This window comes from Pinus tabuliformis, chromosome J (genome assembly GCF_031772625.1).
Source record: "Pinus tabuliformis cultivar Carrire ecotype Pingquan chromosome J, CPIR1, whole genome shotgun sequence".
NCBI classification, from domain to species: Eukaryota; Viridiplantae; Streptophyta; class Pinopsida; order Pinales; family Pinaceae; genus Pinus; species Pinus tabuliformis.
In genome coordinates, this window is record NC_142295.1 from 519,099,640 (window position 1) to 519,111,558 (window position 11,919).

At 35.3% G+C, this 11,919-nt stretch overlaps 1 protein-coding gene across 1 annotated transcript; it reads right to left on the reverse strand.

Annotated features, from left to right (window-relative positions):
* Positions 1–9,933: 9,933 nt before the first annotated feature.
* On the reverse strand, positions 9,934–10,503 carry LOC149228034 (transcription factor MYB76-like). The gene is made up of 2 exons (XM_089380657.1): positions 10,493–10,503; positions 9,934–10,315 (listed from the first exon to the last, which is right to left on the reverse strand). The coding sequence occupies exons 1-2, from the start codon at positions 10,501–10,503 to the stop codon at positions 9,934–9,936; spliced, it is 393 nt and encodes a 130-aa protein (XP_089236783.1).
* Positions 10,504–11,919: the final 1,416 nt, after the last annotated feature.

Here is an 11,919-nt window from a genome sequence, read left to right on the forward strand (position 1 = left end):
TTCCATTAAGTTATGTCCTTGAATGGACTATCCTTGTCGACATTAGCTAGAATTTTACTAAACTATGTCCTTGTATAGCAATCATACAACTCATAATTTAGTGTTAATATGAGTAGAATAATATGATGACCATATCACTAAGTCCATCATACCACTTTCGATGTAATAACCATACTTTACAATTATTACAATTTTTTTCATTCCTCTCACTCTACTATGAACATTTAAAACTAGGTCTACCATCTGTAAGTATCTTAAACTAGTTTTAAATCATGGTATAGAGCTTTTGTGCCCTCACAAAAACATTCAACAATAGCTTAAGTTTTGGAGAATCTTGCACAACATATAATGCCATAAAAAATTTAAACTTCACTTCACTCAATTAGTAGGCATGATAAAAAGTAACCAATTCATAGTTAACCATTTTTACTTATTAGAAATAATCAACATCTTAATTGTTTGTTATTTCTTTGCATTACTCTCTACTCCACTCAACACTGTAAGGTTTTATATTATTGAACCATATTGTAGAATTATTTGTTCTCATATAGCTTTTCTTGGTTTCTCCCCCCCACAATGCTACTATAGATATCTACCATGGTGTATGAAATACCATACTTGGACTTGAGAAATTCAAGTTAAAGTGCAAGGATTAACTGCAACCTTTCTTATTTGTCAAACTTGACTATAACTATTTAAAACTTGGTTTAGTATGTGTAAAGAATCTTAAATTATTTTTTAACCATGACAAATAGTGGAAATTTTCACCTTGAATATCATATTTTGGGCTCTTACCCGAATTACACATTATTGCCTTTTTGTGAGCAACTCGAACATCAGATTAACACATGGTAACTCTCCCTCTCTAACATATTTGGTCATTCCCCAAATTTGTATATATATATATATATATATATATATATATCCCGGGCATGGTTGTGGCTTTGTAAATCTCCCATAGCAGCACCACATAGGGTTTTCATATCATGAAAATCAAAGAAAATTGAGTCAAACCATTTAATAGAATCGATATTTGACCACATTAAGGATATCAAATTGTATGATAAGTAAAAACATAATAACCTTTCGACCTCAACTAGATTAACCACATTCCCCATATCTACCTAAAATAGCTAGAATTTAAAATGAAAATCTAGCCATGAGTTAACCTTACTTGCTGTGAATTCCCAACCCATGCAATTCATCATGACCACTGATATACAATACTTGAACCAAAAATATACTACACTATGACCAACGAGTTGCTATGTTCGGTCTTCATATGGAAAATCTCGAGATCCTGATTTATTTCTCACTCGCCTTCACCTAACGTCCACATAATCGTAAGGGTTACCTCATTTCCAACCATTCCTCCAATCGTAGGCTGATAGAACAACCCGACATGTAGTTGAGCTATATCCTCACTTAAAATGGTCCAAAACACTTTATATCCATTCGAACAAAAAAGAAGGCACTTCCATAGGACACAAAGATCGCAGGAGAGTCATAACGACATAATCTCGAAACACAAAGTCAGTCAGAAAATCACCTTGACAAACAATATCTAGGTACCCAAGAAGAGTAGCTTTCATAATCAAAGATTGAAACATAGAATCTCTAAAAGTGCGCAAAATCACAGAGTTTGACTTCATTGCATCCAATGAGACCAAATAGCATCCAAGAGTCAGACCATAGAAATTAGTCATGAAACGAACACGACTTCTTCCAATATTCATAGAAATTACACTCTCATGGGCGATGTCCACATTATCCATGGAGCTTGGCATACGCCTAGTAGGAGAACTGGTAACAAACTCACTGGATGAGATGTGTTGAGAGTGCTCAGCGAAGGAACTATGAAAACCCCTCTCTCGAGAGGATTTCTTGAATCTCGAATATCCACCATGGTTAAGTCCTTGTCTAGAACCTCTCCCACCCGTGGATTCACTTACGTAACCAGGGTACTTGAGCCATCAATCGACATATTAGTACAGGAGACAAGAAATATCTCAGATGACCCGATAGGCTTAGAACCTATAGCGTCAATGAATAAATCAGACTCGCGACGCAAGGAAAACTGATAAAAGAAGGTGGTGCAGTGACTAGGGTATGAAATCCTAAACTCAAACACCCATCAGTTCCCTTCTTCCTCTTGCAGTTCTTAGGCAGGAATACAGACTATGAGAGGATAGTCATCTTTGGCTTTGGTGTGTAGAAGCCACCCATTGAAGGAATTGAAAGCATAAGGCTAGAAGAGATGAGGATTAACACCAAAGAAGGGGTATGTGGCATATTTATTTTGAGGATTATAAGTCAATCGAATAGACACCAATTACACTCACCTTTTATGCACAAAGTAGATGAAATTTACACGCCTTTCTTACTGTGACTTGTCCAAGAGTAAGTAAGGATAACCACTATCCCACTTAATTTCTTTTATGGGCGCAACCATAAGGATAATCCTTGTCCACTGAATGTTTTTGTAGAGTAAAATATTCCTCAGCAAAGGGTAAGCTCATTAGGTGCGCAATTCGAACCTCTCCGGATCAGTGGATAAAGCAAAAGATCGACAATGTGGATAAAAAAGGAACCAAACAATCCTTAACGAGATTTTCTCCATTACTACAATTGGAAAGGTGTTTTTGCTTTAAATCTACCCATAAAACATGCTTCTAAAGCTACCATAACCAGGCGTGCCTTAAAGCTCAAAGGGACAACTTTTGTAAAGTTTTGGAGAAAGGACTCAATCCAAGCAAATGTGGAAATATTTATTGAATAGCACAATAGGTTGATAACCCACTGCTATGACTTCTCAAACATTTGAATTACTGTAGGATGACCTGCCCCTTTGATACCATTATACCATATAAGATGAACTAAAACCCTTTGGACATGAACGAATTACGGAGAGAAATTCAGGGGTCGAGTATATTACTGTCATGAACCAACTAGGGTACCTTGCAAAACTAATCGTGTCTTACGAAGAGATTCAAGCCTATCCTGGTTGTTAACACTAGGTTGATATGCTCAGGCAATTTCTAGGATATCTCACCCGCAACTAGCGCAGATATCGAGGTCATTGTTAAACGGATCTTACCAATTTTCAACAATGATACGAATATTTCTTCCTAAGCCCTGGTCTTTGGATAAAAGGCTGAAATCCATTTCTAATTTGAACCCAACTTCTTTAGTAGCGAATGATTGACTCATTATACTTGAATCTATGTGAAACTATGAAGTTTGGTTTTCTTTCGCATTAACTAAGGTCCTTCCTGGGAATGATCTCATTACTGCTATATTTTCCATATCATGTACACCCTACATGCAGGTTAGCATTTAACGCATATATACTATGCTTGTGTATGACCATGCATACCCATGTGTGGGTGGAAGATGTTAGTTAACAAAGAAAAATGAAAACGCTTTCATGCTACAAGTACACATAGAACACATGTAATAATATGAGTAAGAACATCATCATCCTCCAATGGTCGCTAAGATATGTATTTTAACTCTATATATATATAGTGGCTACACTGGATCAATGATGTGGAATCTAATAGATTTATTTATTACCTTCCAAATCAATACTTCCACAATTATTATGCATACATTATATCTCGGAGGAAAGAATCACATCGCATTCAACCTGATTACACGTTTTTGATGACCAAAGCAAGAATTAAATGCATTCCATACAAATCACAACTTTACATTCATGCTTACGTTATCCTAAATAGCATGATTGTAGTCCTACTATAATAGTCTAGGGCATTAATGATATGCGTTTTATGCAATACAAAGCATAGTGAATAATATGTATCATAGCTAAAGTGAGCCTCAATGGGTGCAATTCAATCCACGATGCATAATGTATAGTATAGATAACCTGAGGCATAGATAACCTGAGCACACAGGCTCTACCATTACAAACCTTAAAGATATAAAGCAAGTTATAGATTTGTTTCTTTGAGCACGGTGATGCCACATGGAGAATGCAACCCACACATATCATTGAACTTGTAGCCTTCATGGCACAGAGGCTAGGGCTAGTTATTCCCTTATAATTAAATCTCTAGTGATCTAATGGACTACTTTTGTTTTTAATTGATCCCTTTATGCCAATTGGAACCACAATTAGTCACATGCTTAACAAGCAATATAGTAGATTTCACTCATAAAAAAAAATCCATGATTTCAAAAAACCTTAGTTCAAAATTACCTTTGATTGCAAGTAATCAATATAATATTGTAACATAACATATATATTATATTATATATGCTATTTCTTCAACGTCCTCATTTTAATATTGAATTTCAACCTTTATGGATTTTGGAATATTTTTCTTATAGCAATTTTATAACAAAATCCCTTCAGTCGAACATGTTATTTGTTTAGGACCTACAACTCACTCCTATCTTACAAAAGTGGGTCGGACCTTAGGCCACAATATTTGAACTTAGAGCTTTGATATCATTTGTCACATACCCCTTGACCCAATATTAACAATCACCTACTAAGCTTCATTACTTAATTTAACTTTGATTAAATTTAGATTCAATAATTGCCATATGCATAAGTATACCATCATCTCATAAAAAAAAAATATATGAAATTATACTCATACATTTATACATTCGAAAACATAAAGAGTAAGCAGTCAACATACATAATATACACGCCATTAAACTAGATTAACTACAAGGACCGTCACTTGGAAAATCGAGCACCGCCAACCAGCCTAGAACTAACTTCCTCCAGTTAACCCTCGAGCCGAGAGTTATTGCCATGGATCAACCGCTTCCTGTTGATCTCTTCAATGGGTATTTAATACCATCTTTCATGATATGGTTTCCTTTAGCGACGTCCCGTTTTTATGGATCTTTTTATCCATTTGCCTAGGATTTTCCGAGAAAAGATCGCCTTTCTCTCTCGCAAGGCTTTTATGTTTTTCTTAAACTTAACATCTTTCTCCAGCTAAGTAACTTAATGGATATTTATCTCCAAATCCATTAAGCTTATCTAGAATTGGATCTAGAAGTTTTATCATGAGAGAATTATCCGTTTCGATTCACCAATTGGATTTCTTTTGACAAGAATCTCATCTCGTGTCTCATTTTCCAAATGATTAATTTATCTTTATTTATTTAATAATAAAGTATTTAGTTTCATTGCTACACATCAGACCTAGCTTTTCTTAGCTTAGGTCAACAGAGTGTTACATACAAGGGAGAGGTGTTACATCTCTACATAGTTTTCATGTGCAACAATATGTACTCTGCCACATATTAACAAGAGTAAGGAATTTGGTAAATTCCTTTATGAAGGGTCAGAATTATTTAGTTGCGTTTCAATAAACGTTCAAAAATTTTGTATGGCTTAAAAAGGTTTTTAATATTCTTGGAAAAATTAGTAGAAATAAGGTATCTAATTTCCCTAGTGTTTTTTTTTTTTTTTTTTAAATATAAGATTTAAAAATATTATCGATATTTTCTTAACTAAAAACATAAAAATAGGATCAATAATGGCTAATGATAAGAGAAAATATATTATGATAAGAGAAAATATATTAGAATGCATTCTTTTCTTAAATCATAAGAATATAGTAGGGGAAGAAATTTTAAATACCAAACTTTTATGGAAAGTTCTTCCTTCTCAAGCCTTTTTTCCTACTTATATATTAGGTATCGGGAAAATCGCAGCTCTTATATTCATGTGATAGATCACAAGAGCGTTTTTTAGCATGAATGAGGATTCACAGGGATAGAATTTTACAAGCATTTTGCTAATCAGAGAACATTTTGTCGTATTTGGCGTTTAAAATTTTGTAATGCCCGTTTCTCTTGACGTGTTCGGCATGGTTCAGAATGTATGTTTGATGGTTTACTTTCTTCAAAAAACATCATTAATAACCCTTCATGGTTTACTTTCTTCAGAAAACTTCATTAATAACCCTTTAAGAAAGCAGATGAATGAAATGGAAATTGTTGAGCTAAATAATTCAATATGCAGGCTGTCCTTTTCGGGTGCCAACCATGCAACTTTTCAGACACATTAACAATGAAAATTTTGGGAAAAAAGTGATGAAAACGCTACAGTTGTTTGTCCTTTGGTAGATGTACTTTGTGCGGATAATGATGTACACTCTGCAAGAAGTTTCCAATTTTTAATGTATACCTATCCTTCTGTTCTAACTTTATTTCAATGATTCCGGTTATTCACGACTACCCAAACTCTAAATAATCCATTTCCTTTTGGATCATTTTTTAATCAATTTGGTTCTTGCATTTTTTAAACTATAAATTTCGAGCTTCTATGGCCATAACGGCCTTTGTGTTGGTGTTGTTGCTGATTGTTGGAGTCACAATTGCTGTTACACCAAAATCCGCAGGTGTTAGTAAACAAACACATCGCTAGATTTAAGCACATGCCACGAAACACACGGGAGCGTTGGATCAACACCGCCATTAACAGAGAGCGCAACAATCTCCCCCGCAACACGAGCCAGGGTGTTTCGAACTTGAGACCTTTGGCTCTGATACCACTTGTTGGAGTCACAATTACCATTACACCAAAACCCGCAGGTGTTAGTAAAAAAACACATCACTAGATCTAAGCACATGCCACGAAACACACGGGAGTGTTGGATCAACACCGCCATTAACAGTGAGTGCAACACTGATGTCCTCAAGTGCTATCTAAATTGGGTTTGAAAATGAATGTTTATACTTGACATTTGAATTTGAATTTTGTGGGAGTGTTTGTTTGTTAATGCAATATATTTGGTAGAATTTGGGAGTGAGACTTCTTCTTTTATATGCAACAATGCAAGCAGAGAGCAGGGCACATATAATGAACATGACCGCGTTAAGATCTGCATAAATAAAGAAAATGCCAACAATGGTAAATGTTGCGGGTAAGGTTGCTTCTGCTACTTCAATAGTTGCACTGTCGCTGATCTCATAAACTAATTTTATATGTAAATTAATGTGCGCCTCTTAAAACTCATGGAAGATATATATATTATCTTTATACTCTATTTTTGAGTTTTTATGGATAATTTTGAATAGTTTTATTATTTTGGTCATCTTATATGTCTTATAAGATTTCTTTAGTCATATCTCATCATATATACAACTGTTATGGTACATAATTTGATTTCAGATTCTAAAGATTTTATTGTGAGTGTTTCATGCAATTTTAAACAAAGATATTATCTTTATACTCTATTTTTGAGTTTTTATGGATAATTTTGAATAGTTTTATTATTTTGGTCATCTTATATGTCTTATAAGATTTCTTTAGTCATATCTCATCATATATACAACTGTTATGGTATATAATTTGATTTCAGATTCTAAAGATTTTATTGTGAGTGTTTTATTATTTTGGTCATCTTATATGTCTTATAAGATTTCTTTAGTCATATCTCATCATATATACAACTGTTATGGTACATAATTTGATTTCAGATTCTAAAGATTTTATTGTGAGTGTTTCATGCAATTTTAAACAAAGATTCAAGATTTAATAAGTCATTTTTGTGTTATGGTCCTTTTTTTTTTTCCTTATGATAAATATGTGAATTTTTTTAACATAACTATGTTATTAAATGGTAACTTTTTAATCAAGCATTTTTTGGTGGAGGGTTGATTTATTATCAAAACATCATGTCTTGGGGCAAAATCTTAAACATAGCTTTTCTTCACTGGAAGAATAAAAACCCAAAACATGAAAAAAGAAATTTGTATGACAGGTAAATAGAAATCCAAATTCCAACCCCAATGAGAGAAACATATCAAATAAAATAAAATCACCAACATTGTGATAACAAAAACATTTTTTAACATAACTCAAAGGAGAAAATATCAAATAAAATGAAATGACCAACATGGAAGAAGGAGAAGGGTAAAACAAAAATACAATCATAACTTGGTTATATCCTCGTCATAACCAGATCACATGAAAGAATGAGATGCGTAGAAAAAAGTACAATCATAACATTTATATTCTTGTGAGCAGGTGACATGAGAAAGTTATGTGACATAAATGACGAGAAAATACTCAAATAAAATGAAATCACCGAGATGAAAGAATGAGAAAATAATAATAGAACGAGAGTACCCTTCCCAAGGGCTGGATATATCGTTCAAGGACATAAAGCTGGCCAAAAAAAACTCCCTGCTAAACTCAAAGACGCAAACCCACCTCGCCTTTTGACAAAGCCAGGTAACCATAACACAAATAAAAGAAGAATGAAAAACACAACATACGGAGGAAAAAATTGAGTGGGGATTAAGTAGAGATTGAGGTAAATAAAAAGACATTCTCTGCATTGGCAGGACCTTCAAACACCACCTTTTTTGACGACAGGAACCGGAATAAACTCGAAAATAACCACATCATTGCCACATAGCACGCTTTCTAGAATCATGGCAATAGTATGCATGCAAATCATTCAGGCCTGTGGATATGAGGTTCGGGCTGAAGACGTGGCTATCACAATGCATAGCAAGTATTAACCCAAACAATCCTCCTCGCTTGAAAATGCCATCAGCTCTTTAAACTTGGTAAGACGTTCCTAAAGACCGGAAGTATTTCTTGTTCTTCAGAGCATCTACAATTTAGTCAAGGAGCGTAGGTCTTGGGGTGGGACAATTTGTTTTCTTCCTCCCTACCTGGATTGCTATCACATGTCTTTTAAACTTTCAAATTTCATGTTATGAAATGTTTGTTTATGTAATATTATTATTTACTTTGATTCTTCACGATGACAAGTAAATATTGTTAATGGATTTAGCTAATATTATAGCAAAAGACTCAATAACAAGTAAAAGAGTCAATAACAAGTAAATGTTGTTAATGGATTTAATTAATATTACTTGTTATTAGTGGATTTAATTAATATCATAGCAAGTAAATGTTATTAGTGGATTTAGCTAATATCAAATTGGTACAATTTAAAGAAAAAATTACATATTCATTGGATTATGGCTTTAAAATATTTAAGTGATTTAAATATTAAAAACCAAAGAATTCCCAACTAACTCCTCCTCCAACTGTTCTTACAAACAGCCACAAGACTCAAGAACCTCCATGCTCAGATGGTCTTCAATAGAAGATCAATTAATCAAAAAGTGCAGAGTAATGTAGTAATGCACGCAAGCTTCTTATGTGTCCGAATTACTGTCAAACGACAGGGAAGATTGCTTGAAGGCCGTTCAACTCTCTGGTGCAACAGATACATTCCGAAACAATTCGAAAACATAAGTTGTTATTGACTAGAGACTATATAAGTAGCAGAGTAAGGTTGAACTGATTATTTCATGTAAAAATTCCGTCACGTGTCTTCTAGTCAATTTCGTGCACCTTAAAAATAAGGTATAACAAAAGCAATAAATATAGCTTTCATCTTTTAATCTAATAATTATATCAGGGAAGGATGTCGGAACAATGATATGATCAAGACGTGCTTACATGATCAAATCAGATTCTGGCATATTGTTCTCAATTAAATTTAACAAGTTATACCAGTAGTTCTTTTCGTACCCATTATTGAGTAGATCTGCGCTTGCTGTTGGTATATCTGCAGTACTTATTGATGATCCCATCGGGTCATCCGGGTAATATTGAATGGCGTCTTCAAGAATTTCTGATGTTCCACCCTTGTAAGAAGGCCTGGACTCGTCGTACATGGTTTCCTCATCGGATAGCACAACCATCTTGTTTTTAGGAGTGTTGGGTATTACTGAAGTGCTTTTCGTGTCAGCCACGCCTTCTGATTTCCTTTTCAGGTTGGAGAATCGTAAAGCTTCTTGTAAATTTGTATTATACTCAATAGGACTGTTCAGCCTTGAATTGAAATTCTGATTGATCTCGTTCTGGAAGCCATATAGCCATCCCGATGTACGAGGGCGGAGTAATCGATCCATTCAAATAGAAGGCAACGAGTTTTCACAGAATGAGCGTGCTCCTGGTACCTGAGCCCACACCGGAGGTTGGACAGTGTTGTTAATCGGGCTAAAGAGATTCCGAATTTGGGATGGTTGCCGACAGCACATGTTATTCACATAGCCTCCTGCCATTCGTCCTTCTCCAGATTCAACCAACGCAGTATTGCATCTCACAGCTATGCAAGATTCAACAGTTGAAGAGGATGATATGAATGAATACATATCATCTGGCGTAGGAGGTGACCTGTGAGTGACTGGATCAATTCCCATTAAGAGAAGTTGCTTCTCCAGTTTAGTATTCCAGCGATTCTTTATCTGGTTATCCGTTCTTCCTGGAAGATGAGAGGCTATAGCTGACCATCTACAAATCAACAAAGTACAGGTAACTGAACTTCAATATTCAGAGGGTAATGAATAATCGTGAGAAGATTCAGAACACAATCCATAACCGGTAGTGGTGTATTATATATATATATATATATATATTGAACTGAAAAAAATATGCCTACAATAATTCTCCTGCCCAAGATTAGATTACTGAGGATACATAATCCTGCCCAAGATTAGAAACCATAGTGTATTGATTACCTATATTATATACATGAAATTCTTTATTATGTGGACTGTTTGGCATCATGCAGGAAGGAAGACAATCCGAGCAAGCTACATTAATTTGGAACCTTGACATGGAACATATGATGTCTTCATACTATGCAAACAACTAGCAAGCTACATTAATTTGGAACCTTGACATGGAACATATGATGTCTTCATACTATGCAAACAACTATGTCTAAGTTTCAAAGTCTTTAAGCAAAATTCCACCAGAAACAAATGGATTTTTGAAGTATATAAATGTAAACTTCTAGAAGGCTGGGTGATGGTGAGTGGGTGATAACGTGGGCAAGGAATGGAGGTGGAGGATGGGTTCAAGGAGGATCTGTCGAAGCATACATGTTGTTGGGAAAAGTATCCAATACGGAATGACCCTATCCCACTCTAAGGGTGATAGTACCTCAGCAACAACTGAATACAAAGCTATTCAAGATTACTTCTTTATGAGATGTAAGAGAGAGGAGGAAGAGATCCACTAACCGTTATCTTCCGCTAATGATTGATCCAATCTTCCCTCTTTGCTGCTTGCTCCCAGCTCCTTGCTCTTTCACTGGCCCAGCTACACAAAGATCCTGCAAAAGCACAAGAAAGGGAAACTACAAGAAGCATACATCCATAACTGATTCAAGGATTAGAATAAATCAAATATACAAGCATCAATTTGCCATAGAGACACATGCATATAGAAGAACCTCAAATGCTTTATTAATGGAAGAAGTAAAGTTCTGAGAGTGTTACAACCATAAGAGGCCCAATCCAGCAACACCTCCCAGCAGAAAGAAATCTCCTCTTCACCTCCTTCAAAGCAATCACCCAATAGTTCTATACACAAACCAACAGCACTTCCTTACATTCACAAGATTCCAGCCTCCATAGACCTCATGAGAGAGCTCTATATATAGGAGATTTGGAGAAAGGATGAGTCAGCTTGAGTTTGGCATGAAGCTGACTAGTGTCCTCTCCCACTTTAGTTATACTTCAGTTCTTGAGTCCACTTGGAGTTTCTTGCTTCCACTTGGAGATCTAGATCCTCTTACTCATCACAAGGCGAATTCCCTGATCCAAGTGTCATTTTGGAAGCTTCCTAGGCATTTGACACCTTTCAGAATGACTGTGCCACTTGGCCAATCTCGCCCAGCGCAGGTAGCCTTCATTAGATTTGACATTCAGCGCAGGTATAGAGTGGAGCAGTTGACATTCAGCGCAGATGCTCAGTGGAGCAGCTGACATGATCCAGAAATAGCTTGTTTTTGAGTGTTTTCAGGTGGAGAACTGATTTTCAGTGCTGTGGTTTGCTGACCTTGTTCTTCTAAGGGTAAGAACAACATGTTTAGGGACTTTGGATCCCTC